The sequence below is a fragment of the Anolis carolinensis genome, chromosome 3, assembly GCF_035594765.1.
Source record: "Anolis carolinensis isolate JA03-04 chromosome 3, rAnoCar3.1.pri, whole genome shotgun sequence".
NCBI lineage: Eukaryota > Metazoa > Chordata > Lepidosauria > Squamata > Dactyloidae > Anolis > Anolis carolinensis.
In genome coordinates this window covers 9,272,734-9,299,545 of record NC_085843.1, presented here as the reverse complement: position 1 = coordinate 9,299,545, position 26,812 = coordinate 9,272,734, and the positions used below count along the sequence as shown (strand labels likewise).

Genomic DNA, 26,812 nt, shown 5'->3' with positions numbered 1-26,812 from the left:
AAAAATTAAGCATGCGCTAATATACATGTACACAAGAACAGAAGCACAAACGATCTCAATCAGAACAAGAAACCAACCATGGGTTGTGTTTCAACAGTGTCTCTGGATCTGAATTAATGACCCAGGAGAAAAGTTTCAGGAATCAGAACTTACACAAGGGCCACATGAGTGTCACGATTCTTCAAAATAGTTATACCTTTATTGAATCAACCCAAATGACTAAAATTGTGCAAGATTTCAAAGCTTTACTGGCATATTCGTCAATGAAAGATGTCAAAAATAGAGTAACAGGTCTACATTTTGTCTTGGCTGTTCCTTCCCTCAAAGGGCAGTAAACACAACAGGAAATGGACTTGCAAATGGCTACATAGCAGCAAAGTAACTTCCATTACGAATCCAGGCCAACTCCATCCTATGCCAGAAAAACTAACCTTTGTCCCTACATGATCAAGAAGGAGATTAGATAGTTTTGTATTAGACCATCTCAACTGGCTACAAAAGTTGCATCTGTCAGAGTAATTGCAGTGCAGCAGCAGTTGGATGGAATCAGTGGAACGCAGAACGAAGTGACAACCGAGACGTTAGTAAAACTATATACAAAGTTTTACTGTAAGCAGTAATAATCAAGACAAACAGGCTTGCAGACAATGGACACAGGACTTGACTCAACACCTAGGCAGACAGCGCTCGACTCAACTCAGAACTGATGCAATCAGTAATGCACACACACTTGTGTCTGGACACTCCCTGGTTCCAGCCACACATCAAGGTCAACACAGCTTCTTAGTAATTAACTCTTTCAAGACTATAGTACACTCTGGATGATGCAATCAGTATGCAATACAGGCAAGACACAAATTTCATTTAAACACTACTAATTCATAAATCCCACATTAACTACATCTCAGATAAAACATAGGACTGTGATTCTAACATTGTCTTTTTTCTTCTACTGTATAATTTGTAAACCTCTTGTAAACCCAGAGCTTCAAATGCTTAGATGGCATATGTATATTTGAGTTGCCCCAATAAAGGTGTTTTGGATTTTATTGTATTTTGATGCATGGCTCAAGCATCTATCCTTGACTGTGGTTCTGTGATTCCTGTAATGCGCTTTCATTAAACAAAGTGTAACCACTTCTACACCGGTGGAACTGTAGTCTTTAATATGTGTTTGACTATGTCATTAAGAAAGATCTAAACCCAATTGCTGGGTCAATTGCAGTTGACACAATGACATATATATCAGTGGGCTGTTGTGAGTTTTCCAAGCTGTATGGCCATGTTCCAGAAGCATTCTCTCCTGATCTATGGCAGGCATCCTCAGAGGTTGTGAGGTCTGTTGAAAACTAGGCAAGTGGGGTTTATAGCTCTGTACAACGTCCAGGGTGGGAGAAAGAACTTTTGTCTGTTGGAAGCAAGTATGAATGTTGCAACTGACCACCTTGATAAACATAGAATAGCCTTGCAGCTTCAAAGCCTGGCTGTTTCCTGCCCGGGGGAATCCTTTGTTGGGAGGTGTTGCGTAGATACATATCAATGCTTCAGCAGTCAACTCAATTGCACTATTTTGGATTGGAGCAGCAATTGAATTTAGATTCACAATTTTAAAATATAAATAAAATCATATATATTTCTAACTGTTTCTTCTCTTGTAAGTAGGGATATAATTCTTTACTAATTTTGAAGGAAGCAATGAGTAATTTCAGCTGTTTTTCTTCCGGCTGCTAGAAAGTCTGCATTCTGGAATTAATCTACACAAACTATGCACATAAGTATTTTGCAAAGAAGACAGTCGTTTATGCACAGGGACCAGTGTTACCTGTGCGCAGACGTTACTTCAATTGGGATGGTTTAATCTAATTACGAAGACTCAATCCCGATGCTGCCACCAATTGTGATGGTGCTAAAGCCAATTGGGAAGACTCAAGCCAATTGTAATGGTGTCAAAGCAAATTGTAAATGCTGTTTCCACTGCTGAGGAGATTTTTGAATCTTTTAATCCCTCTAGATTATATACATATCACCTTTATATGAGGGGGAAAGATTACAGGGGGTGATCTTTATTTCAAGATTCCAGCTTCTGTCTCTATAGTTAGGGATTTCTGTGTTGTTGTTCCCTTTCTGAGGTAACTGTGACTATTACTCTTCCCCAATTAGGTGATTTATTAAAGTAACTGCCACCAACGTGAGGCTTTTGAATTATCACCGATGAAATTTGGCTCCACAGACACAGATGAGATGAAATGAGTCGGTTGTTAACAAAGAACAACAAGTTTATTGCGTACAAAGCTTATGGTTGCAGGTTGACTGATTTACTTATGGAACTTTCGATAAACAAGTGGTTTAATAACTCTTATAACCACCACAACAGTGGTCTCTGGTGTACTTCCACTCTCACTCTCCTACTGATGATATAAATTGTAGCGAACTCTAACCTCAGCTGAGCTCCTTAGTGAACAATGTCCCAACTACAATAAAAGCCTTTTATTTGATCTACTACCGACCAAATCCCTGATCACTAGTCCTTCCCAACTAGAGATCTTGACTAGGCTCCCTTTAGTCTGCCTTGACTAAAGATTTTGGCCAGCCTGTCTCCTCAGCCCTTCTTGACTGAAAAACCTACAGCCACGCACTCCTGGCTTCTTTTAAAACTCCCACTTTTTCCTTTTCGTGGCTCCGCCCACTTCTCCCTCTGGTGAGCTAGCCAGCTCCGTCTCCTTGGTAACAGCACTACTGTGGATTGAAACAAGATGGCTTCTGTTTCAGCTACTCTGTCAACTAAACACTAATACATACGCTAACAGTTAAAATAAAACATAATAACTATGACTTATCCACACCTGTGTAGAAAAAATACTTTTGCATTGAAAATGATGGTTTCCTACTCAAAAACTCATGTGCCAATTTTTCACAGAACCAATTCCAAAGGTTGAAGATTCTTGCCAGTCCTGGATTAAACTAGGACTGAATTACCATCATATTCCAGCAGTTTTTTGGCATATTTTTCAAAGATTGTTATAAGAGTATACTTACTGATTTTCAGCGTATGGAAATAGTTACCACTTTTTGGACCATAATCCCCAGACATCTTGACTGGATATTTCCAAGGTAAAAAAAGTAACTTTACCAATAACCATGTATTCTGTGCACCCACAAAGTGGGGCTTGGTTTGGGGAACAAGCAAGCCACAAAACACGATCTGTTTTCAATATCCTGCACTTTTACGCATGCAACATTGAACTGTGCACATATATATTATTAAGCCATTCAATGATCAGATGACACTTATTAAAATGGGAATGTTTTTAAAAAATTCCTTAGCAGTATCTTCATGTTGTAGTTTAGGCTGTTATCTCTCAGGGCTGGGCTTTGGGCAAAGCTGTGCAGCAAAAAATGGAAAATGGAGTTCAAACAAATGAGGCCATGCAGCCAAAGCAGCCAAATGAAATATGCCCAGCGTCCACCAATGGCCAAGCAGACGACAATGTGAATAATAATGCATTTTTGTGAAGATGAGCTCATTTAGCAGCTTGGCAGGTAATACTTACCCTACCACCACAGTTAGTCTAAAATTTTGAACAGGAGGCAGAAGAAGGGGGAAAAGATTATTGAAGGATCCCAATACTTTTCTCCGAGACAAAGGCACATGAGGGGCTCTTAGGAGAGAGATGGTCACATACCATACTTTTCATGCTAAACAGGTGAACCCTTCATTTAGCTTCCAACAGACCTCAAGCAGATTTTTTTTTTTCATGTCAGGAGTAACTTGAGAAACTGCAAGTCGCTTCTGGTGTGAGAGAATTGGCTGTTTGCAAGGACGTTGCCCAGGGGAGGCCCGGATGTTTGAAGTTTTACCATCCTTGTGGAAGGCTTTTCTCATGTCCCCACATGGAGATGGAGGTGATAGAGGGAGCTCATCTGCACTCTCCCCGGGTTGGATTTGAATTGGCAACCTTCAAGTCAGCAGTCCTGCCGGCACAAGGGTTTAACCCATTGCGCCACTGGGGGCTCCATACCCCAAAAAGATGAACCCATGAACAGATGGCAGTAAAAGGACAACCAGGAGATAGGTTTATATTTACTAATTAGTAAAGATTTTCCCTTGAAGTTAAGTCCAGTCATGACCAACTTTGGGGGTTGGTGCTCATCTCCATTTCTAAGCCGAAGAGCCGGCATTGTCCATAGACACCTCCAAGGTCATGTGGCCGGCATGACTGCATGGAGGGTCATTACCTTCCTGCCGGAGCGGTACCTATTGATCTACTCACATTGGCATGTTTTCGAACTGCTAGGTTGACAGAAGATGGAGCTAACAGTGGGCACTCATTCCGCTCCCCGGATTCGAACCTGCGACCTTTTGGTCCGCAAGTTCAGCAGCTCAGTGCTTTAACACACTTCGCCACCTGAGGCCCTATTTACTAATTAATTGTAACTAAAAACCCCTATTCAGAAAGCCTCCTAAACCTTTATGTTGCTCATCCTGATTTAGAGTAGAGCCAATCCTTCACAACCCTTCACATTTGCTGGGGTCAAGGAAGACTATAATTACAGTGTTCTACAGTGTTCAGAGCCCCCGGTGGCGCAGTGGATTAAACTGCTGAGCTGCCGGACTTGCTGACCGAAAGGTCGGTAGTTCAAATCCGGGGAGCAGGGTGAGCTCCTGCTGTCAGCCCCAGCTTCTGCTAACCTAGCAGTTTGAAAACATGCAAATATGAGTAGATCATGTTTTACAACAAATTGACAGAAAAGCAGTTCAGTACAGGGTAACGTTATGTAGTCATTACTATATTTACGAATTTAGCACCAAAACGTCGCAATGTATTGAAAACATCCACTACAAAAACATTGACTACTAAAAGGCAGACTGCGTTGGATAATACAGAACATTGGATAAGCAAGACTCTGCTGTATTATTTTTGTAAATATTATAATCTTTAAAGATTGAACTCTGCATGCTTGCCTCCGAAGCTCTAAATTCTTTTCTGGCCACAACACTTTACGCTCTGCTTGCTGTGAGCTGAATGCTCAACTATAGGTTTCCTGTTTCTATTTTTGGATGTTCTGCTGTTTTTTGGGGAGTTTTCTCCAACAAAAGCCTAACACTAAGCAACCACACAACAGGGAAAAAGCCCTTCCCGAACGAAGATTGCATGCTTTGGGCCAGCTAGGACGCTCTGATGACAAACGGTGCGTTGGGTCTCTGCCAGAGGACACAGAAGGGGTCCCGGCAAGGAGACGAACCAGCCAGAGCCATTGGAGAGCCTAGAGTTGCTAATCTGATTAAAAATTCATCACTGCTTCGGGGTTAAACTCCTGCTAAGAAAAAGATATCCAGGGCAGTGTTGCACATACTTAATTAATACTTAATGCATGGTGGGGAAGCCAAAGATGCTCAGCATCTCCCTTGGACGACAAATGACAGAAGCCTGTTTGCAAGTTGCAATGAATGATGGCCCACCCGTCATGTCTAAATGCATCATTTTGAATATGACATTGGGGTGGAGGAGGTATGCAAATATTTCTATTGGTTGCTCTATCTATGGCTAAAGTTCATGTGTGTGTGTTTTTAAACAACCAAACAACACTGCTTGTTTCGTGAAACATACAAAGGCAATTCCCAACACAAACAGAAATACAGTATCATTGGTTTCAATGCCCATGGTTCCAATTATCAATACAGTAGAGTCTCATTTATCCAACATAAACGGGCAGGCAGAATGTTGGATAAGCGAATATGTTGGATAATAAGGAGGCATTAAGGAAAAGCCTATTAAACATCAAATTAGGTTATGATTTTACAAATTAAGCACCAAAACATCATGTTATACAACAAATTTGACAGAAAAAGTAGTTCAATACACAGTAATGCTATGTTAGCTCCTTCTCTGCCCATTTTCCACTGGGAATTGAAAACATGGTTGTTCCAGAGCGCGTTTAAATGAACAGGCCTGTCATTAGAATATTTCTTTCTGTTTTAAAAGCATATGGCACTTTATCACTGTTACTTATTTCCATGATACAGAACTTTATGAAACCTGTCCCCACTGGTTTGCTTTTAATTACTCTGATTTTATCTGCTTGGATTTTAATGTATTTGTCCATTATTTTATTTTGTGTATTGTTGGGATGTTTTAAGTTTATGTCAAATATGTTGTTGTTGTTTCGGGCTTGTCCCTGTTGTGAGCCACCCCGAGTCCCTTCGGGGAGAGGGGGCGGGATATAAAAATAAAGTTCATTATTATTTTTATTATTTATTTAGTAATTACTGTATTTACGAATTTAGCACCAAAATATCATAATGTATTGAAAACACTGACTACAAAAATGTGTTGGATAATCCAGAATGTTGGATAAGCGAGTGTTGGATAAGTGAAACTCTACTGTACTTCCAAAAGTATCCCTCTGGAATTGTTTGTAGGTTTGTCAGTGCAATTCTGTACATCCAATATATAGTAAAAATATAGGGTTCACTACTATCCATGGTTTCGGGTATCCACAGAGGGTTTTGGAACCTATCTCATGCAGATACAGGCCTCATACAATATTTTAGACACAGACACAGGGCTCATACTGTATTTTAGATGTTTTCTTTTTAATTCCAAAATAATCTGTAATTTTTTATTTTGTTGGGCTGGTGGTTCTACAGGTTTTATTAAAACACATTCCTCTGGATGGTAGCAGGGCCTTTATTCCAGGTTTCCAAAGCGAATGAAGACCGAAGGCACAGAAGAGATCTGTGATTGCCTAACTATTTATAAATATTGTGAAATCTGAGAGAGTGACACATTTGTTTTCTGATGGTAAACAAACTTTAAAGTGTTGTCAAAGGCTTTCATGGCCGGGATCACAGGGCTGTTGTGTGTTTTCCGGGCTGTATGGCCGTGTTGCAGAAGTATTCTCTCCTGAAGTTTCGCCCACATCTATGGCAGGCATCCTCAGAGGTTGTGAGGATGCCTGCCATAGATGTGGGCGAAACGTCAGGAGAGAATACTTCTGGAACATGGCCATAACACCTGGAAAACACACAACAAACAAACTTTATCTTGTGTAAAATTATCTTCAGGCTATGTGTATAAGGTGCATATGAAACATCAAGGAATTACATGTTTAGACTTCAGTCTCATCTCCATTATGTAAGTACAGTAGAGTCTCACTTATTCAAGACTCGCTTATCCAATGCATTTTTGTAGTCAATGTTTTCAATACATTGTGATATTTTGGTGCTAAATTCGTAAATACAGTAATCACAACATAACATTACTGCATATTGAACTACTTTTTCTGTCAAATTTGTTGTATAACATGATATTTTGGTGCTTAATTTGTAAAATCATAATCTAATTTGATGTTTAATAGGCTTTTATTATCCTTATTATCCAAGATATTCACTTATCCAAGGTTCTGCCAGCCCATTTAGCTTGGATAAGCGAGACTCTACTGTACAGGTATTCCAAAATCCAAAACACTCAGAAATCAAAACACTTTAATCCTAAATGTTTGAGATGAGGTAAACTCAACCTTTGTCACTTGTACCACTAAATAATCAATTTAAAAAACTATCATTAGATAGCGAATTAAAATCTGTATAATGTATTGTCAAAGGATTTCATGGCCAGAATCTACCTTGCGTTGCTGTGAGTTATCCAGGCTGTATGGCCATGTTCCAAAAGCATTCTCTCCTGACGTTTCACCCACATCTATGGCAGGCATCCTCAGAGGTTGTGAGGTCTGTTGGAAACTAGGCAAGTGGCGTTAATATATCTCTGGAATAATGTCCAGGGTGGGAAAAAGAACTCTTGTCTGTTTGAGGCAAGCATGAATGTTGTAATTGGCAACCTTGATTAGCATTGTATGGCTTTGCAGCTTCAAAGCCTGGCTGCTTCCTGCCTGGGGGAATTCTTTGTTAGGAGGTGTTAGTTCCCAACAAAGAATTCACACTTGCCTCAAATACACAAGAATTATTTCTCCCAACTTAGATATATATAAACCCCACTTGCCTAGTTTCCAACATACCTCACAACCTCCAGGAGAGGATGCATCTGGAACATGGCCATTCAGCCCAGAAAACTCACAGCAACCCAACATCTGTATATGGTTTTCATGTGCGTCTGATCTCCAACTTCTTGGGGAAAGGCTGGATACCAATTAAAAAGGAATCAAAACAAAAACAACACGTGGGAAGAATATAGAAATTGGTCTTGGTACCAGATCCAAGATCTAGGGAATGTCCAGATTTGGGATTTTTTTGTGTGTGTTTTTCCCCAATTAATAGCAAGTTTCTAGCCCTCAGGTCTGCACAATTAAGCTAATGAACAAACGGCTGCACTGGATGGAAGCTCAGAAGGGAAGAGTGTTAATTAAGATGTAGCCAAGAGGAGAAATCCTTTCAGAAAAGGCTTTAAGCTTATCCTAGAGAAAAGAAGATTGAAGTGGTGGAGGGGACTGAAGTGGCCGATGGCTCTCAGACACTGAAAAGGATTTCACAATTTTTCACAAAAAAAGAGACATCACAATTGTTTGCCCTGTCACCAAAGGTCAGAGAAGCACCCGCAGTTTAAATGCCCAGGAATTAGATTAAACATCAGGAAGAACGTCAGGAATGCATGTGATGGTAGAGTTCCATAACGTCCACATATATAATTTGTATGGCTTTAAAGAAGATGATGACAATGTCAAAACAGTCAAAGATTTTCTATAACTTGACTCCATTATAAATCAAAATAGAAGCTATAGTCAGGACTATGACTGGGAAGGGCAGCAATGAAGGAACGAAATACATTTCTCAAGTGAAAAGATATATGACTGAATATCAAGGTCAGGGTCATCCATACTATCAAAATCAAAATGACTAGATTGAGGCTATTATACTTTGTCCATATCGTGAAATAGCATGAGTCATAAATTAAGGCAATATAATAAAGTGGAATGGAATTGCAAAGAAGACAAGTGAATTGACTCAATCAAGAAGCCTTGCATGTAAAAATGATGTCTTGCACATCTCCAAATCCTTTGTTGTCAATTGACCAAGTTGACTTCAATTTTTGGTGACTCTCTAAATGACAGACCTCCAAGTGACACTCTCCTCAAGAGCCCTGCTCAGGACTTGCAAACACAGAAAAGTCTTGGTTTCTTTGATTGAATCTCTCTATCCGGAATGTACTGTATATACTCGAGTATAAGCCTAGTTTTTCATCCTTTTTTTTAGGACTAAAAAAGCCCACCTCGTCTTATACTCAGGTGAGGATCTTGGTTGGCTTATATTTGGGTCAGCTTATACTCGAGAATATATGATACATTTATTATTTTTCTCTATTATTATTGGTATTATTACATTATTTTACTCTATTATTATTACATTTATTATTGTATTCTATTATTGTTGCTACTATTACATTTATTTTACTCTATTATTATTATTATTGTTATTATTATTATTATTATTATATTTATTATTATATTTATTTATTTTATTTATTTATTTCCATCATTTCTATGCCGCACTTCTCACCCGAAGGGACTCAGGGCAGCTCACAATCTGGCAAAATTCAATGCAAAAAATACAGTACAGTACAAAAAATAAAACATAAGCAATTAAAACAATCAATTTAGTATAATCCAATAAATACATTTAAAACAGTACAATAAAATACTTAAACCATTAGTCCACAAAAACCTTGCACGTAAACCTTAATCCGGACCAAGTTAAAGCCAGCATAATTCATTCATTAAACGCTTGTTCATAAAGCCAGGTCTTCACCTTTTTCCTAAAACTCAGAAGGGATGGAGCCTGCCGGATGTCACTCTGATCTTATTATTACATTTATTATTCTACTCTATTTATTATTACATGGATTATTTTTCTGTATTTATTATTATTATTACATGGATTATTTTACTCTATTATTATTAAAAGGATACATAAGCATTAAGCACATTTACACTGAAGAAGATGAGAATAATGATTTAATCAGAGTTGGACAGTCTTATCTTAAATTAGAGCATGATGTAAATATTCAAAAACACTTAACCTACGGATGCCTCAATTAATGTAATTTTTTGGTATTTATTTTTATTTCTGAAATTTCCCACCCTCGGCTTATACTGGAGTCAATGATTTCCCAGTTTTTTTTTGTGGTAAAATTAGGTGCCTCAGTTTATATTTTACCACCAAAGCCCACGGTGGCACAAAGGGTTAAACCCTTGTGCCGGCAGGACTGCTGACTGAAAGGTTGGCAGTTTGAATCTAAGGAGTGGGGTGAGCTCCCATCTGTCAGCTCCAGCTTCCCATGCAGAGACATGGTAAAAATATCAAACCTCCGGGCGTCCCTGGGTAATGTCCTTGCAGACAGCCAATTCTCTCACACCAAAAGTGACCTGCAGTTTCTCAAGTTGCTCCTGACATGACAAAAGTGCTAGTCTCTGTCTGACTCTCCTGACTCTCTATTTCTCAGCCACCCAGACCTACCTCCCAATGTGCTTCCATATCATTTAACTGCTGTTGAGTTGTTTTCTAATCTTACTGAACCTTTTATCTAAATCCCATTGCAATGTGTAAGTTTATATGTAACCAATGGTTCCGGCCATGCCAACTGGGAAATTCTGGGAGCTGTGATCTCCACAAAGTAACTTTTCAAAGCTCTGACAGAAACTAATCTTCCTACAACACCAACGTGCTTGGATTCCCCTTAGCACTGAGGAAGAGTTGTTGGGAAAGAAAAGAGAAATGACAGACTGTATTCATCTTTAGTTCCATGAGTTATGCAAAATTAATAGCAAAAAAGAAAAAAACTTGAAAAAAAGAGGGATTGAAAAAGCACAGAGAGATTTGATTTATTTAAATAGAGAGTATTTTGAGTATAGTAACAGAAACTCTAAATTATTAGCTAACGCAACACAAACTAGGAAACAAAAAAAACTTAATAACTGTAATTAAAGATAGGGATGGAAAACAATGCACAGGAATGGAGGATAAAATATTAATTTTTCAGGAATTTTACCAGGATCTATATATGGCAAAGGAAGGACCTAGAGAAAAAGTAAAAGAGTATATAGATAAACATTGGAAAGTAAAGATTGAAGAAACAGATAAATTAATTATGGAAAAACCAATATCAGAAAAAGAGATTGAGGAAATTATAGATAATTTAAAACCTGGAAAGACCCCAGGATTGGATGGGCTAGGACCAGAATATTACAAAAAATATAAAATATTATTGAAACCTAAATTAAAAGATTTATTTAACAGAATAATAAAGGGAGAAAAAATTCCACCACCATGGGAACAATCATTAATCACTTTAATTCTAAAACATAATAAAGACCCTACGGACCCAGGATCGTACAGACCCATCTCATTAATAAATCAAGATGCAAAAATATTAAGTGCCATAATGGGTTTTAGTTCAAACGTGGAAAGGGTTGTGCCAGGTGCTGTTCTTTCGCCTCCAAATAGGTTCAGCACCTTTGACAGCTTCATATCTGCCCATCGGATGAAAAAGTTCCCTTTCCCTATTTGAGTCTTGACTCAAATCACTACGATGGGACTTACTCAACTCAGGTAAACACACATAGTACGGAAACTCTAATTTTTATTCCCAATCTCTGTCTTGAGGGATAGACATCATCCAGAAGGGCCCATCTTAGAGGAAATGCATTTGGACCCAAGGGCAGAGAGGCACTCTTGGCTTTTTGTGCCACAGCATTGATACTCACATAGATCAGATGCTCCCGGTAGCGGATGAGCAAATTGCGCAGGATGCCGGCCTCGTTCAGGTCTCCCAGGCGGATCATGTCCTCCACGCCATGGATAGAAGTTGGGTGCATTGGTTTGATGTGGCTGGCATTCTGCGGGGATATCCAATGCTCCTGGAAAGGCAGAATGTAAAACTCAAAGGATTTTAAAAGAAGAGGAGGAAGAGTAACAACAAAGCTGTTGGGAATCATCCTGGACTACTCAAGTCTAAATGTAGTTAGATAGATGATAGAGTTAGACTGAGGGAATCCTTTCCCTGTTTCCAAAGCATTCCTAGATAGGCTTTACTGTGTATCACTCTATCCTGTTCACGTCACATCCCTTACTTTGAAGTTAGCAAAAATGTAAATCTCCAGGGACACTAACTTCTCATTGGTCAGAATGTCTTTTATGGCCCCAATAAACTGGACCATGAGGTGGGAACCATTTTGGTTCTCTCTTCTCCCTTTGTTCTTCAAGCTAACAACACGTTCTGCCATCTCTCCTGGCAAGATGTAACTATTTAGATGTTTGCTATTTATTTTTCCTTAGAAACCAGTCTAGAGTAGACTAGACAGCTCCCAAGCCTTTCTATCTACAATGGAGTTCTTTTTACCTGAATAAATACTTTTTGAACTTTTATTGAGACTCTGCAGTCCATTGCAATCCTAAATGGTCAAAGGCTTCTCTTTGCTCACCCCGTGTAAGTAACTGCTGCATTTGAAAGCTTTGCTTTTGCTACTCTGCTGATTTTTGGTGGAATCTCCCCCAGAGAGGGTTAAATTGAGTCTAACCGCTCACAGATTACCACAACAAAAGCAAGTGATACTCATTCAATGCCACTCAAAGAAGATATGAATAGCCTGGTAACACTGCCACTGTTCAAATCTGAAGACTCTGCAGCAATATCTGCTGGCAGATTAATAGGTTGACTTTCACCACATGTGTCAAACTCACATGGTAACCTTGGTCACCATGTCATTTTTTGTGGCCCTTCAGATGCTGGACTACAATTCCCTTATTTCTCATCATTAAACATCATGACTAGAGCTGATGGGAGTTGGGATACATGAACATCTGGGAGGCTATTTGTTCTGTTTAGTCAGGATGATGAGGTTTGAATTTAGAAGCAAGGCTTGTGGATACGATGTCTAATTTTAACCTTTGCTCAGCCTCAGAGCCACAAGTTTTGTTGGGTTGCAGTTCCCATTATCCTGAATCTGCATGGCAGATAAACAAAACTGATGGGAGTTGCCATTCAATAACATCTGTGGACCCAACCTGGGTAAAAACTAAAGGGCACTAATCACTATATAAAAAGTAAAGCTGGCCATCTGTATCCACTGATTCCATTATATATATATATATATATATATATATATATATACCCCTGGTAGCGCAGCAGGTTAAGCTGCTTAGACACTGAACTTGCAGACCAAAAGATTAGCAGTTCAAATCCAGGGAGCGGGTGAGCTCCCACTGTTAGCCCCAGCTTCAGCCAACCTAGCAGTTTTAAAACATGCAAATTGTGATACCTCAGGCACCTTTGGCCCCTGACCCTGTGGCCATTGCTGACCAAGACAAAGAAGACTTTGGTTTTCTCCCACGTCAGCAAGATTCAACTCCTTTCTAGATGCCTTCTATTGACATTTCCGAGCCAGCGCCAGTTAAGGATGCCCTTGAAACAGTGCCGGCTCTCCCAGATTCTCCTGATGGGTTAGTGTTTGATAACCCATCTTTTTTTAAAACAGAGAGATTGCAGAGACAAAGCTTGAGGAGAAGCGCCAGATTAGCGGAGCATAGTGACTATGGCTAAGCTCAGTTCTCTTGGGAAGAATTAGGGAGTCAGGCACCTGGCTTGGGGGAGCTTATGAACTTCAATAAAATTATTGCGCTGGAAACTTTCCTTTGCTGTGTCAACGTTACTTCCCACTGAGAAGCATCATCATCTCTAGCTCCTGAATCCCAAGCAGTCTGATGGCACGCTTACTCCTGATTAGACCGGGCGCCAGTCTACCTTCTTGCCCAAGTTTGGACTGCGTTTCAGCTCCAGCACATCTAGCCCGTGCCTTGCCTTGAAATCTTGCTTTTGGACATTCACTCCAGAGAACTCATCTGTGCTACCTTGCTCCTTTTCCCCACTTAATCCTCAAATCGAGGTTGAGTGTGTTTCGGTTTCTGGACTTTGGACCTTAATATTGGACATAAGACTTTCACTCATTGGACTAATTTTGATCTTTCCTGAAAGGTCAATTGCCTGCACAACTTTTCTGCTTATTTTCTTTTGGAACTTTATTTGCTTCAATAAAGATATTATATTGTATTGGTCCCTGTGTTGGTTTTCAGTGCTCTCGCTGCCCAGGAGTGTAACACAAATGTGAGTAGATCAATAGGTACCGCTCCGGCGGGAAGGTAACGGCACTCCATGCAGTCATGCCGGCCACATGACCTTGGAGGTGTCTACGGACAACGCCGGTTCTTTGGCTTAGAAATGGAGATGAGCACCAACCCCCAGAGACAGACACGACTAGCCTTAATGTCAAGGAGAAACCTTTACCTTCATATATATATATATATATATATATATATATATATATATAGTTGGCTATCAGTGTCCTCAGATTCCTTGCCCATGGATTCAATGGCCCTTTAAAGGCAACCATAAGACTGATGTGGCCCTCAATGAAAATGACATACCTGACCTACACCAGCTGCAGTGGGCAACTGCACAGGGGACAATTATAGGTTTCTCCTCAAACTACAAATCCCAGGATTGCATAGAATGTTGCCATAGTAGTTAAAACTGGGATCCAACCACTGTAATTGTGCAATCTGGAAGCTCTCACATTGAATATCAGTAAGGAGGATGAAGAATAAAACACCCAAACCGTGTGTTTCCATACATACATTTCCTTCGTCGTCGACCACTTGGATCTGCCCGGAATCACAAAGCTTGACCACAGCTCCAATGGGAACATCAAATTCCCGCCCGGTCTTGAGGTCCATCCATACATAATCCCCCTGAAAGAAAACATAGGATTGGAAACATTTCAATTTGTTTACCAAAAGAACATCCTCCTGAATATGATTAAGAACTCCTTTGCAATCTCTTCTGACCTAAAACCATTAAACAGCAGTGCAATATGTAATTAAAATCAATGTATACTGTTTCAAAATGCATAACAAAATACAGATTTGAAAATAAGGAAATAATTCAGACTTTATTTGCTCTCATTAATTTATTTGTCTTTTTAGAAGTCAATATATCTCTAGAACTTTCTTCATATCAACTTTTTTCACTGTCCATCTTTCCCATCTATATATATAAAAGGGTAATGAAATTTCGGCCTAGGACAAAACAACAAAACTACACATCCCAGAAAAACTAAACTTGGCAGCACAACCCCTCATTCATGCCTCTATGTTCATACAAGAAAAAGAAAAGAAAAATTAAGTCCTAATTAGAGGGAGAGGAATAATTGTTTTTATCCAATTGCTGCCAGTTAGAAGGCTAAGCTCTGCCCACTTGGTCTCCTAGCAACCCACTCAACCCAGGGGACAGGCAGAGTTAGGCCTCACTTAGGCTTCTTCCACACTGCCTATAAAATACAGATTATCAGATTTTAACTGGATTATATGGCAGTGTAGACTCAAGGCCCTTCCACACAGCTATATAATCCATTTATAATGGACTTAATGTCAGGGGAAAACCTTTACCCTTTACCTTAACTACCACCAATTCCTCAATACTTTATTTCCCATACCACCAGACTTCACCACAGCAACGTGTGGCCAGGCACAGCTAGTCCTTATATATAAATCCAGAGGAAATATTGCATGGGTGACTCTGTCTTTGGTATTTGATGTTACCACGCTTGTTGATTTCTTATATCTGTCTCATTTTTTTCTTAAATGGGCAAGCAATTGATTGAAAGAGATTGCGAGAAAAAAGACAGGGATTGTTTCTCAGCTATCATAACGTTTTTGCTATTATCTCCCACAACGAAAATCAACTTGTAATTTCTAACCATTAAAACCTGCTCCTATCCACCATCCCTAATAACATCCTTACAATGTAGAAAATTGGGATTCATCAAGAGTGGCAATTTGTGCCAATCTGTACAGTACCATCCAACGTCACTGAAAAATATTTTTGGCACTTCTGGTGCTTCCTTATCAAACATTATTTTAAAAAGGAAATGTAACTACATAATCTGTTTCTGCGCCAAAATGACATCTTTGGATTTTAAAGAATTATTGTTTATAATTTCTCTACAGTGAGAATACGGTGGTGTCTGCTACATCCCCACATGCCTTCAGCTTATTCTGATTCCTTCTTCCTCTTCCTACAAATCTCCCAAGAAAGACCTATAATAGACTTGATAGACATTCCAGCAAAATATCAGGCACATACATGGTAACACAGCCCGGGGCTGTGGCGCAGACGGGAGAGCAAGCCAGTGCAATTAACTGCAATGAATCACTGACCAGGAGGTCATAAGTTCGAGGCCCACTCGGTGCTATGTTGTTTGTCTTTGTCCTATGTTAAAAGGCATTGAATGTTTGCCTATATGTGTAATGTGATCTGACCTGAGTCCCCTTTGGGGTGAGAAGGGCGGAATATAAATGCTGTAAATAAATAAATAAATAAATAAATTAAAACCCTTAGCTGCAGGAAATCTGATGACTGGAGGGTTAGCAGTTCAAAGCCGCAAGTCGGGGTGAGTTCCCGGCTGTCAGCCCTAGCTTCTGCCTACCTATCAGCTTAAAAGCATGTAATGCGAGTAGATCAATAGGTACCACCTTGGTGGGGAGGTAAAAGGGCGCTCCATGCAGACATGCTGACATGCCAGCAACAGTCTGAGAAAGTCTATGGACAACAAGCTCCTCAGCATGGAACAAGAGCACCTCCCCATGGCCTGAGTTGATCATCACCTCCAGATGCCAGAGATGGAAAGAGGAAGGCCTTTATCCCTGTCTGTCTGTATATTGTATGACGTTGTTCACTGTGTAAAAAGGCATTGAATGCTTGCCTTATATATGTAAACTGGAATCTGTTACCATGTGAGAGTATAGCGGAATCAGTAGCATCCAGATAACACCATGTGCAAAAGACTCAGACCAGGCAGAGGAATTGAAAGAACAAAGGAAACTTTACTCTTGCTTGTAGAGTTGAAATACAAAACAGTTCTGCAATCATACAATGTCCATGTAGTTGCATAAGATCAATAACCAATCAATCAGCATCAATATATACAGCATAGCATATTCAAAACAGCTACTTGACCGTAGCAAGAGAGCCTGACTTTCCTGTGCTCTCTCTTGAAGCCCAGATTCCCAACTGACAATCTCAGCCACCTGCTATCAAACAGATACATTGTTTTAGGCGTGGCTTTGCCTCTGCAAAAAGGCTGAGCTCTTTTGCAGAGTTCCCTTTGCAAACCAACTTTGCAAGGATTGCTTTGCAAGGATTTCTTTACACACACACACATAGCAATTTGGCGCAATAGAATCCACTCCGAGTCCCTTATATACAGTTGTCCCTCCACATCTGCAGTTTGGTCTTCTGCCAATTTGATTATTCATAGATTTGATCAAAAGTATTTTCTCCAAGAATCTCGAGGTGTCCTCCTGTGAGACAATGGTCAACCTTCTCCAGTCATGTTAGAAGACCTATAGCTTCCTAGAGAGAACGCCTCTCTAAAAACAAATCTCTAAGTTCGCCATGTAATATTGCTGTGTTCAGTTACCAGGAGAAGGTGACCACAGAGCTGTGCTGGAAGACCTAGTCAATCCTAGAAATATTTAGGAAGAAGAAGAAAAATGCTCTGTTGAATGGATTGAGCTGGAGAGTTAGGCAGGAATCTAGGGACATTTGCACTCAGCCCATGAAATTCCTTTTCGTATTGTCGAGGGTTTTCATGGCTTGAATCACCGGGGTGTTGTGTGGTTTCCAGGCTATATGCTTGTATTCTAGCATCATCTTCATCTGTGGCGAGCATCTTCAGAGAGAAAAGGCTGCTAGTACATGGTCATGCAGCCTGGAAATCACAGAGCACCCCAAATGCCTTTTCCTTCACAGCCTCAGCTCCTACCCTGTTTCCCCGAAAATAAGACATCCCCAAAAAATAAGACCTAGTAGAAGTTTTGCTGAATTGCTAAATATAAGGCCTCCCCCAAAAGTAAGACCTAGCAAAGTTTTTGTTTGGAAGCATGGCCAGCGCCTGCCAAACAGAACACCAGAGCATGCAGGATTGGTAAATGTACATACCAGTTGTACATGGAAATAGTGGTAGTAACAAGAAATTCTTGATAGGATTCACAGTTTGTCTGATTATGCTGGTTTGTGATGACAACTACTGAACAGTGTATAATAAATGTTCATTTTTTTGTTCAACAATAAATGAGAATTCTTCTTCATGGAAAAATAAGACATCCCCTGAAAATAAGACCTAGCACGTCTTTGGGAACAAAAATTAATATAAGACACTGTCTTATTTTCGGGGAAACACGGTATGTGTAATGTGACCCTTCCTTGCCTAAAAAAATGAAGAAAAAAAACATGAAAAAGTTGCTATACCTAAATGCACAGTCCTCAGCATTACATCAGCCCCATAAACCATGTGGAATATGGTTTATGGGGCCAATGAATATGATTATCGAGGAATATGATTATATACTGAGCAAAAATGGCTGAAGATAGCTCCAATCTCACTCCTAGGCAGAATTCCAGGATGTTTTCAAACCTTTGCAGCTAGACTTTATACTAGGCTGGAAAGAGGACAGAGAGACCACTCTGAAAAAGACGAGCTGGCCTCTTTGGACTGTATGCATGGCTGAATTTTGAAATACATTTCACCAAAGTCTAACTTGTCTTTTGGTATGACATCTGCAAAGAGACCAGGAATGGAATGTGACCACTTGTTTTGCTAGTTTTGCATGCAATCTTTTATTTAAAAATAGAAAGCTACTTCTTGGCTGTGGTGGAATCTATCCATGCACCAATGAACAAACAAAACCAGACTGCAAATCAGCCATTTATTAAAACAATAACAAATAAACAAGGGACAGTTTAGGAATGCATTCGTTATTCCCATACACAGCTTGAGCCCTTTCTCCTCTTGTAACTTGCCAAATGTTTACTCTCCGTTATAGATGGGAACAAATCCCACATCAGTCTTACATAGTGTAAATCTACATCCATGTGGTTACATGGTGATCACCCTTCTGTGAAATATGAACACTGTGTATCTGCCAATGTGTCTGCTTATTGTCTCTTTGAGCAAGAAGGAACACAGAGGAAGTGTTTCTACAATGCCAATGAACCATGAAGTCCATGAAATAGTTACGTTCCTTCTAACATTGTCACTGGACTCATAAATCCGCTCTATCAGTTCTATTAGATGATGAATTGAGACTATAAACAGAGGTAAATCCAACCAATTCAATTACATTATTCCAGTGAAAACCAGTTAGAACTTGCAAGTATTTAGGTCCATGTGAAATGGTAACACTAGTCTCTGTTCAACAGTGCTTGGGACCAAACATGTTCCGAATTTTAAAATTTTTAATCATTGTATTTTAAAATACAGTACTTGAATATACAAACTGAGATCCCTTGGAGATGAGACCCAGGTGTAAACACAGAATTCATTTATGTGTTGTCGAAGGCTTTCATGGCCAGAATCACTGGGTTGCTCTGAGTTTTACGGGCTGTCTGGCCATGTTCCAGAAGCATTTTCTCCTGACGGTTCACCCACATCTATGGCAGGCATCCTCGGAGGTTGTGAGGAGTTGGAAACTAGGCAAGTGGGGTTTATATACCTGTGGTATGTTCATGGTGGGAGAAATAACTCATCTGTTTGAGGCGCATGTGAATGTTGCACTTGGCCAGCTTGATTAGCATTGAATTGCCAGCAGCTTCAAAGCCTGGCTGTTTTCTGCCTGGGGGAATCCACCATGTCAGACTACACAGAGAAGCCACTGAAATCCACAAGCACGTGGACAATTTCAACAGAAAGGAAGAAACCATGAAAATGAAAAAAATCTGGCTACCAGTATTAAAAAAAACCCTCTAAAATCAGAACAGTAAATAAGGAACAACACTCTGCAAACAGAGGAATTCCAGACTAAATAAATCAGGGACAGCTAACATCTCTGAACAAAAGATTCCCCTTGCAGGAAGAAGCCAGGACATGAAGCTAGCAAGGCCATTAATGCTAATCAAGGTGATTCACACTTGCCTCCAACAGACAAGAGCTCTTTCTCGCACCCTGGACCTTCCACAGATATATAAACCTTCCTTGCATAGTTTTTCCAATATACCTCACAACCTCTGAGGATGCCTGCCATAGATGTGGGAGAAACATCAGGAGGTAATATTTCTGGAGCATGGCCATACAGTCAGGAAAACACACAACCACCCAATCCCCTGAAAGCACTGCAGTTGGGGTTCAGTGTGCCAAGTTTAGACCAGGTCCATCATTGGTGGAGGTCACAGTTTCCTTGGTTATGGGTGAACTACAGAAAGGAAGGTCAGTTCCCCACAAACCCCTCCAGTCATCAAATTTCGGCATATCAGGTATGTGTTCCAAGTTTGGTCCAGATCCATCGATGTTTGGGTTCACAGTACTCCCTGGATGTAGGTGAACTACAACTCCCCCAAATCAAGGTGAATTTTCCCCAAAGACCTCCAGTATTTTTTGCTGGTCATGGGGGCTGTGTGTGCCAAGTTCCATCTTTGTTGGGGTTCAGAATGCTCACTGATTGCAAGTGAACTATACATCCCAGTACTTACAACTCCAAAATGTCCAGGCCACTTCCCCTCAAAACCCACCAATATTCACATTTGGGCATATCAGGTATGCATGCCAAGTTTGGTCCAGATCTATTATTGTTTGGGTTCATAGTGCGCTCTGGATGTAGGTGAACTACAACTCCTACAAATCCCTCCAAAGACCTCCAGTATTTTTTGCTGGTCATGGGGATTCTGTGTGCCAAGTTAGTTCCAGGTCCATCATTGGAGGAGTTCAGAATGCTCTTAGATTCTAAGTGAACTATATCTCCCAGTACCTACAACTTCTAAAGATCACAGCAAATTCTCCCCAAACCTCTCCAGTATGGTCAGTTGCAGATCAATTCCTCTGTTTTCTGAATGCTATAGAAAAGAATAGGAAAGGGTTAAGGGAGAGGCAGTGGGCGGGGTCATGCAGATTCCACACCAATGGAGAGAGTCAGAAACACTGGGATGTCTGTGGAGGAGGAAACATAAAATCTAGGCTGAAATTGTCCCCTATGAAAGTCTTCACTTGGGTGGTGGGCAGTATGTTGGGTTATCAAAGCAATCGTGCATGCATTTTCAATGTGGGATGGTCTATGTCAGTGATGGCCAATCTATGACACGCGTGTCAGCACTGACACGCCTAGCCATTTTTGCTGACCCGCTGCCGCCTGCAGATTGATTGGATGACTATGTCTTTTGTGGCCAAATTTGGTGTGATTTGGTCCAGTGGTTTTGTTGTTTACTCCATGGGAATTATCCTTGATTTAAGGAGCAAACATCCCAATGGCTCGGAGAAAGAAAGCTAAGTCTTACTATAGGAATGCTGTTCTGAGATAGCTACATCTTGAAAGTAGAGAGAGGACTCTTGTGAAGAAGGAAAGGTGGAAAACCACCCTAACAGTATCCATTTACCTCACACAGCGGTCAGGGTAGGTAAACATAGGTGGAGGACACTTCAGGTCAATCAAATTATCCAACCCTATTTACTACTGCCCACTGTAAGGCATTCTGCACTGCTAAGAGTTGCATTTCCTGCCTCCACAAATAGCTATAGCTCCCGCTGATCAGGAGACACAATGGTCTTCACTCCAATGACATTGAAGGTTATAGAAAGCTCCATGAACATGTCCAAGAGCCCTGCGAATGTCCTCCACAAACAATACTGTATTAGGAATATATTCATAACCTGTTAGGATTATGATATCAGTATGGTTAGATATTGGTGCAGAGTAGCAAAAACGCAGAAGACTAGGGGTTTACGTGAGCAGAGGTGAGAAAAAGCAAAAGAGCCAGCCTCCCTTTCCCTTTCATGTGCATAAAATAAACATCAGAGACATCAAAAGTAAAATAGTAAAAATATGTTTACTCACAATCTTGTATGATGATGGTCATACAGGTAAAAACATCTTAGTTCCAAAAGAATACAGTTCCGGATACTACACATCTCTTAACAAAAAAGTAACATCAGCATAGCATGGCAGGCTCAAGAAACAGGAAGACCATGAAGAGCCAAAGAGATAGAACAAAAGAAAGTCTCTCCTTTTATGCCCCAAATTCTAAAGGCATATGTAACTTCCTGTATGTCTCCAGGAAATATACTCCCATTTCCCACATCACATGGAAAACCCCAAAATGGTGCCATCAACTCTGGAATGCAGCTTTGGCTTCAGGTTACTAAGCAACAAACAAAACTAACTACATAGACCAATGATGGGCAAGCTTTTGCGCTTGGTGTGTCAAAATTCACCAAAAAACCTAGCATGACTTGGGTGGTGTGTCACTTCGAGAAAAAAAACCCAATAATTTTGCAGTATGTATAGTTTAAATAACAAAAATGTATAATTGTAATATATATCTGTATTTAATACATCAAAAACTATTTACTACCCGTATTTCCATGTTCAACGATCTATGGTACTTCTTGCATTTTCTACACTGATTTCTCTTTATTCTAGTTCCAATGTAGTCATGCATAATAAATAATATAATAGTAATAATATGATAATATACTACAATAATAATAGAATGATTCATTAAAAAGTACAGTCATAATTTGGAGAGGCTGCAGCAGTTGGCTTTTGCCTAAGCCTAGTGGGAAGAATGCTATTCTGAGCCCTGCTTTTCTTTTCCCCATGCAGAGTTAACTCGATGCAAACTACAGTAGAGTCTCACTTATCCAACATAAACGGGCTGGCAAAACGTTGGATAAGCCAATATGTTGGATAATAAGGAGAGATTAAGAAAAAGCCTATTAAACATCAAAATGGGTTATGATTTTACAAATTAAGCACCAAAACATCATGTTATACAACAAATTTGACAGAAAAAGTAGTTCATTACACATTAATGCTATGTAGTAATTACTGTATTTATGAATTTAGCACCAAATTATCACAATGCATTGAAAACATTGACTACAAAAATGCATTGGATAGTCCAGAATGTTGGATAAGTGAGACTCTACTGTACTTGCATCCAGCAATGGAAGTAAACTGGAAACAAAGTACAAAAGTAGGAAGAGGCGGAGAAATAAACCAGGTCATTTTTAAAGCAGCTGAGTAAGTGAAATGGCAGATGATTAACCTGCCAACTTGGGACAGTCGAAAGGTCTGAGAAAAATACATTGTGTTGAAATTTTGGAAGACTCTTGTGTACACTTTGTCATTTACTTTGATAAGACCACAGTCTTGAATAGTAGCTGAATTAATGTAAAAATGACTCAAGGAGTTAAGTTTCAGGCCAGATACATTTTGCGTATGCCTATTCAAACTATATCCCAATTATAGTCACTGCTTGACTTCTACTGAAAGCTGAACACAGAATCAAATCATGGAGATTACTAGAAATCTGTAGGTTTTCCAATATGACTGCAGAAAGTTGGTCATAGAATCACACTAGAGGACCTAGAGATTATATCTATACACATAATAAAAGTTAAAATATATATGTATGTGTGTGGCTGGGGTGTCCACTTACACAGACAAGCTGCCACTTCCACAAACAGTTATACCGTGTTTCCCCGAAAATAAGACAGTGTCTTATATTAATTTTTGCTCGCAAAGATGCACTAAGTCTTATTTTCAGGGGATGTCTTATTTTTCCATGAAGAAGAATTCACATTTATTGTTGAACAAAAAAAATTGAACATTTATTATATACTGTACAGTAGTTGTCATCACAAACCAGCATAACCAGACAAACTGTGAATCTTATCAATAATTCCTTGTTACTACCATTATTTTCACGTACAATATTCTATGGTATGTACATTTACCGATCCTGCATGCTCTGGTGTTCTGTTCGACAGGCATGCTTCCAAACACAAACTTTGCTAGGTCTTACTTTCGGGGGAGGCCTTATAGTTAGCAATTCAGCAAAATCTCTACTAGGCCTTATTTTCTGGGGATGTCTTATTTTAGGGGAAACAGGGTAGCTCCCACTCTTCAGGAGAAACCAATGGCCCTCCCTCCAATGACATTGCAGGTTATAGCGAGCGCCATGAACATGTCCAAGAGCCCTGCCAATGTCCTCCACAAACACCATACTGATCACTACCCAAGTGAAGGCTTTCATACAGGGACAATTATATCCTAGATTTTCTGTTTTTCCTCCACCACAGACATCTCAGTGTTTCTGACTCTCTCCATTAGTGTGGAATTTGCATGACCCCGCCCACTGCCTCTCCCTTCACCCTTTCTTATTCTTTACTATGGCACACAGCAGACAGAGGAATTGATCAGCAACTGAACATACTAGAAAGGTTTGGGGAGAATTCACCATGATTTTTACGAGTTGTAAGTACTGGGATAGGGGCCCCTGGTGGCACAGTGTGTTAAAGCGCTGAGCTGCTGAACTTGCGGACCAAAAGGTCCCAGGTTCAAATCCCGGGAGCGGAATGAGTGCCCACTGTTAGCCCCAGCTCCTGCCAACCTAGCAGTTCGAAAACATGCAAATGTGTGTAGATCAATAGGTACCGCTCCGGCGGGAAGGTAACGACGCTCCATGCAGTCATGCCGGCCACATGACCTTGGAGGCGTCTATGGACAACGCCAGCTCTTCAGCTTAGAAATAGAGATGAGCACCAACCCCCAGAGTCGGTCACTACTGGACTTAACGTTAGGGGACACCTTTACCTTTACCTAAGTACTGGGATGTATAGTTCACTTGCAATCAATGAGCACTTTGAACTCCACCAACGGTGGACCTGGATCTCACTTGGTACACTCCCATGACCAGCAAAAAACACCGGAGGTCTTTGGATGGATTTATAGGAGTTGTAGTTCACCTACATCCAGAGCACACTATGAAGCCAAACAATGACGGATCTGGACCAAACTTGGCAAGCATACCTGATATGCCCAAATTTGAATACTGGTGGAGTTTTGGAAAAATTGGCTTGGGCATTTTGGACTTGCAGGTACTGGGATTTATAGTTCACCTGCAATCAATGAGCACTCTGAACTCTACCAAAGATGGAACTAGACCAAACTTGGCACACAGAGCCATGAACAGCAAAAAATATTGGAGGTCTTTGGGGAAAATTCACCTTAATTTGGGGGAGTTGTAGTTCACCTACATCCACAGAGCACTGTGAACCCAAACACCAATGGATCTGGACCAAACATGGCATGCATACCTGATATGCCAAAATTTGATTACTGGAGGGGTTTGTGGGGAACTGACCTTCATTTCTGGAAGTTGTCGTTCACCCACAACCAGAGAAACTGTGACCTCCATCGATGATTTGCCTGGACCAAACTTGGCACACAGAACCCCCATGAATAACTCAATCTACCGTAGGGGTTTGAGATAACTGACTCAACACAATGGGAGTTGTAGTTTACTCTACAGCCAGAAAGCACACTGAACCCCACCCATGATGCATTCGGAGCCAACTTGCCCAACATAACAAACTTTAAGTACTGATGGAGTTTTTTGCCGTTAACCTGGTATAACGTCAGTTGTAGTTAATCCACAACCTTATGTATATTATGCAATCAAAAATTGACTTTTTCAAATAACCTGGGCAACTATGCAAGCTAGTATTTAATAAAATCTGTAAATAATCTGCAAAAGAAAGAAACACAAATGCGGAGAGGCAACTGTAGTTCTATTGGTCTTACTTTGAGACATAAAACATGCATCTAATGAGCAAATGTTTCAACATGGAACCATGAATCAACCCATAGATCTCTTACCGATAAAAGAGTGGGGGGTTTCAAGGCTTGGTTGACATTCCGGATCAAGGCCCACTTTTTCTGGTCTCTCTCGTGGACAGCCATGTCGCAGTGATATTGGAACATGGCGGTGCTTTCGGCTTTATGAACATGCCACAAAACGTGTCCTTTGGAGATAGTCCACTCTTGGGAAAACAACAGCAAGGAAGTTTCTTGGTGCCTTTGTTATTACTTCTTCTTCACAATGCTGATGTCTTTGCTTTGACTCTTTTGCCAAGATCCTTCCTTCGTGCAAGGAGTTGTTTATATTTGCATTTGTAAAAATTGTATTTCCTTTGGGCCACCGCTACATGAATAAATCCGCCATGCCATAATCATTTTTCTTCGAGGAAAGTCATACATGGAATTTCAATTGTTAGGTCCAGAATGGGTTAAACTTAGGGGAAAAAGGTAAACGTTCTGTCTGTTTCCCATCTTCCTGGGTCCTTCCTTTCTTCCTTCTTTCCTTCCTTTAAGGAAAGGACCCAGTGAGCTTCACATCTTTCAACCCCAAGTCACTCTGAGCTCCCTTGGATACTTATTAATCCACAATTGCAGTGAGGTCCCTCACAAAACACATGGCTTTTAATTAACCTAATACCTCCAAGCACCAAGTTAACCAAAGCACAAAAAGGGAACCCAAAACCAAAGGCCATCTGGACTCTCTTCCCAGCGATCACCAGGGTTTGGAGCCATAGCAACAGGATTTTAAATAATTGAGGAGCGTGTGGCATCCTGAACTACTGCTGTGTATTGAATGAAGGATGGAGGTGTAGGGTATACTCAAGGAAAGCTGAAGAAGCAAGCTGACAGGAGAGACCATTCTTATAATAATTATAGAATCCTAGAGTTGGAAGCGTCCCTAAGGGCCATCTAGTCCAGCCCCACTGTGCCATGTGGGAATACACCATCAAAGTGAAGGGACCACAAGCCAGAAAATAGTAAACTTTTGCATATAGCTTTGCCTCTGCATATATCATATTAGCCTTTAATATAGACAATGTAAGCTCTTTGTATGAACCAAAGTAGTAGGTGTAACACAGGGCCTGTGCCCCTCCCTTCTTGTGGGCTAGTGCTTTT

At 40.3% G+C, this 26,812-nt stretch overlaps 1 protein-coding gene across 5 annotated transcripts in view; it reads right to left on the bottom strand.

Moving 5' to 3' along the window:
• myo7a (myosin VIIA) overlaps positions 1–26,229 on the bottom strand; it is a 160,267-nt gene extending 134,038 nt beyond the window's left edge. For 2 of the 5 annotated variants that reach the window (XM_062974492.1, XM_062974495.1), the window contains exons 1-4: positions 25,715–26,229; positions 14,642–14,755; positions 11,716–11,868; positions 3,552–3,569 (exon numbers count right to left, since the gene is read on the bottom strand). In XM_062974492.1, coding sequence (XP_062830562.1) covers positions 3,552–3,569; positions 11,716–11,868; positions 14,642–14,755; positions 25,715–25,819 — 390 coding nt within the window. In that variant the 5' untranslated portion in view covers positions 25,820–26,229. The remainder of the gene's footprint in view (positions 1–3,551; positions 3,570–11,715; positions 11,869–14,641; positions 14,756–25,714) is intronic. The other 3 variants (XM_062974496.1, XM_062974493.1, XM_062974497.1) reach the window with 3 other exon arrangements.
• Positions 26,230–26,812: the final 583 nt, after the last annotated feature.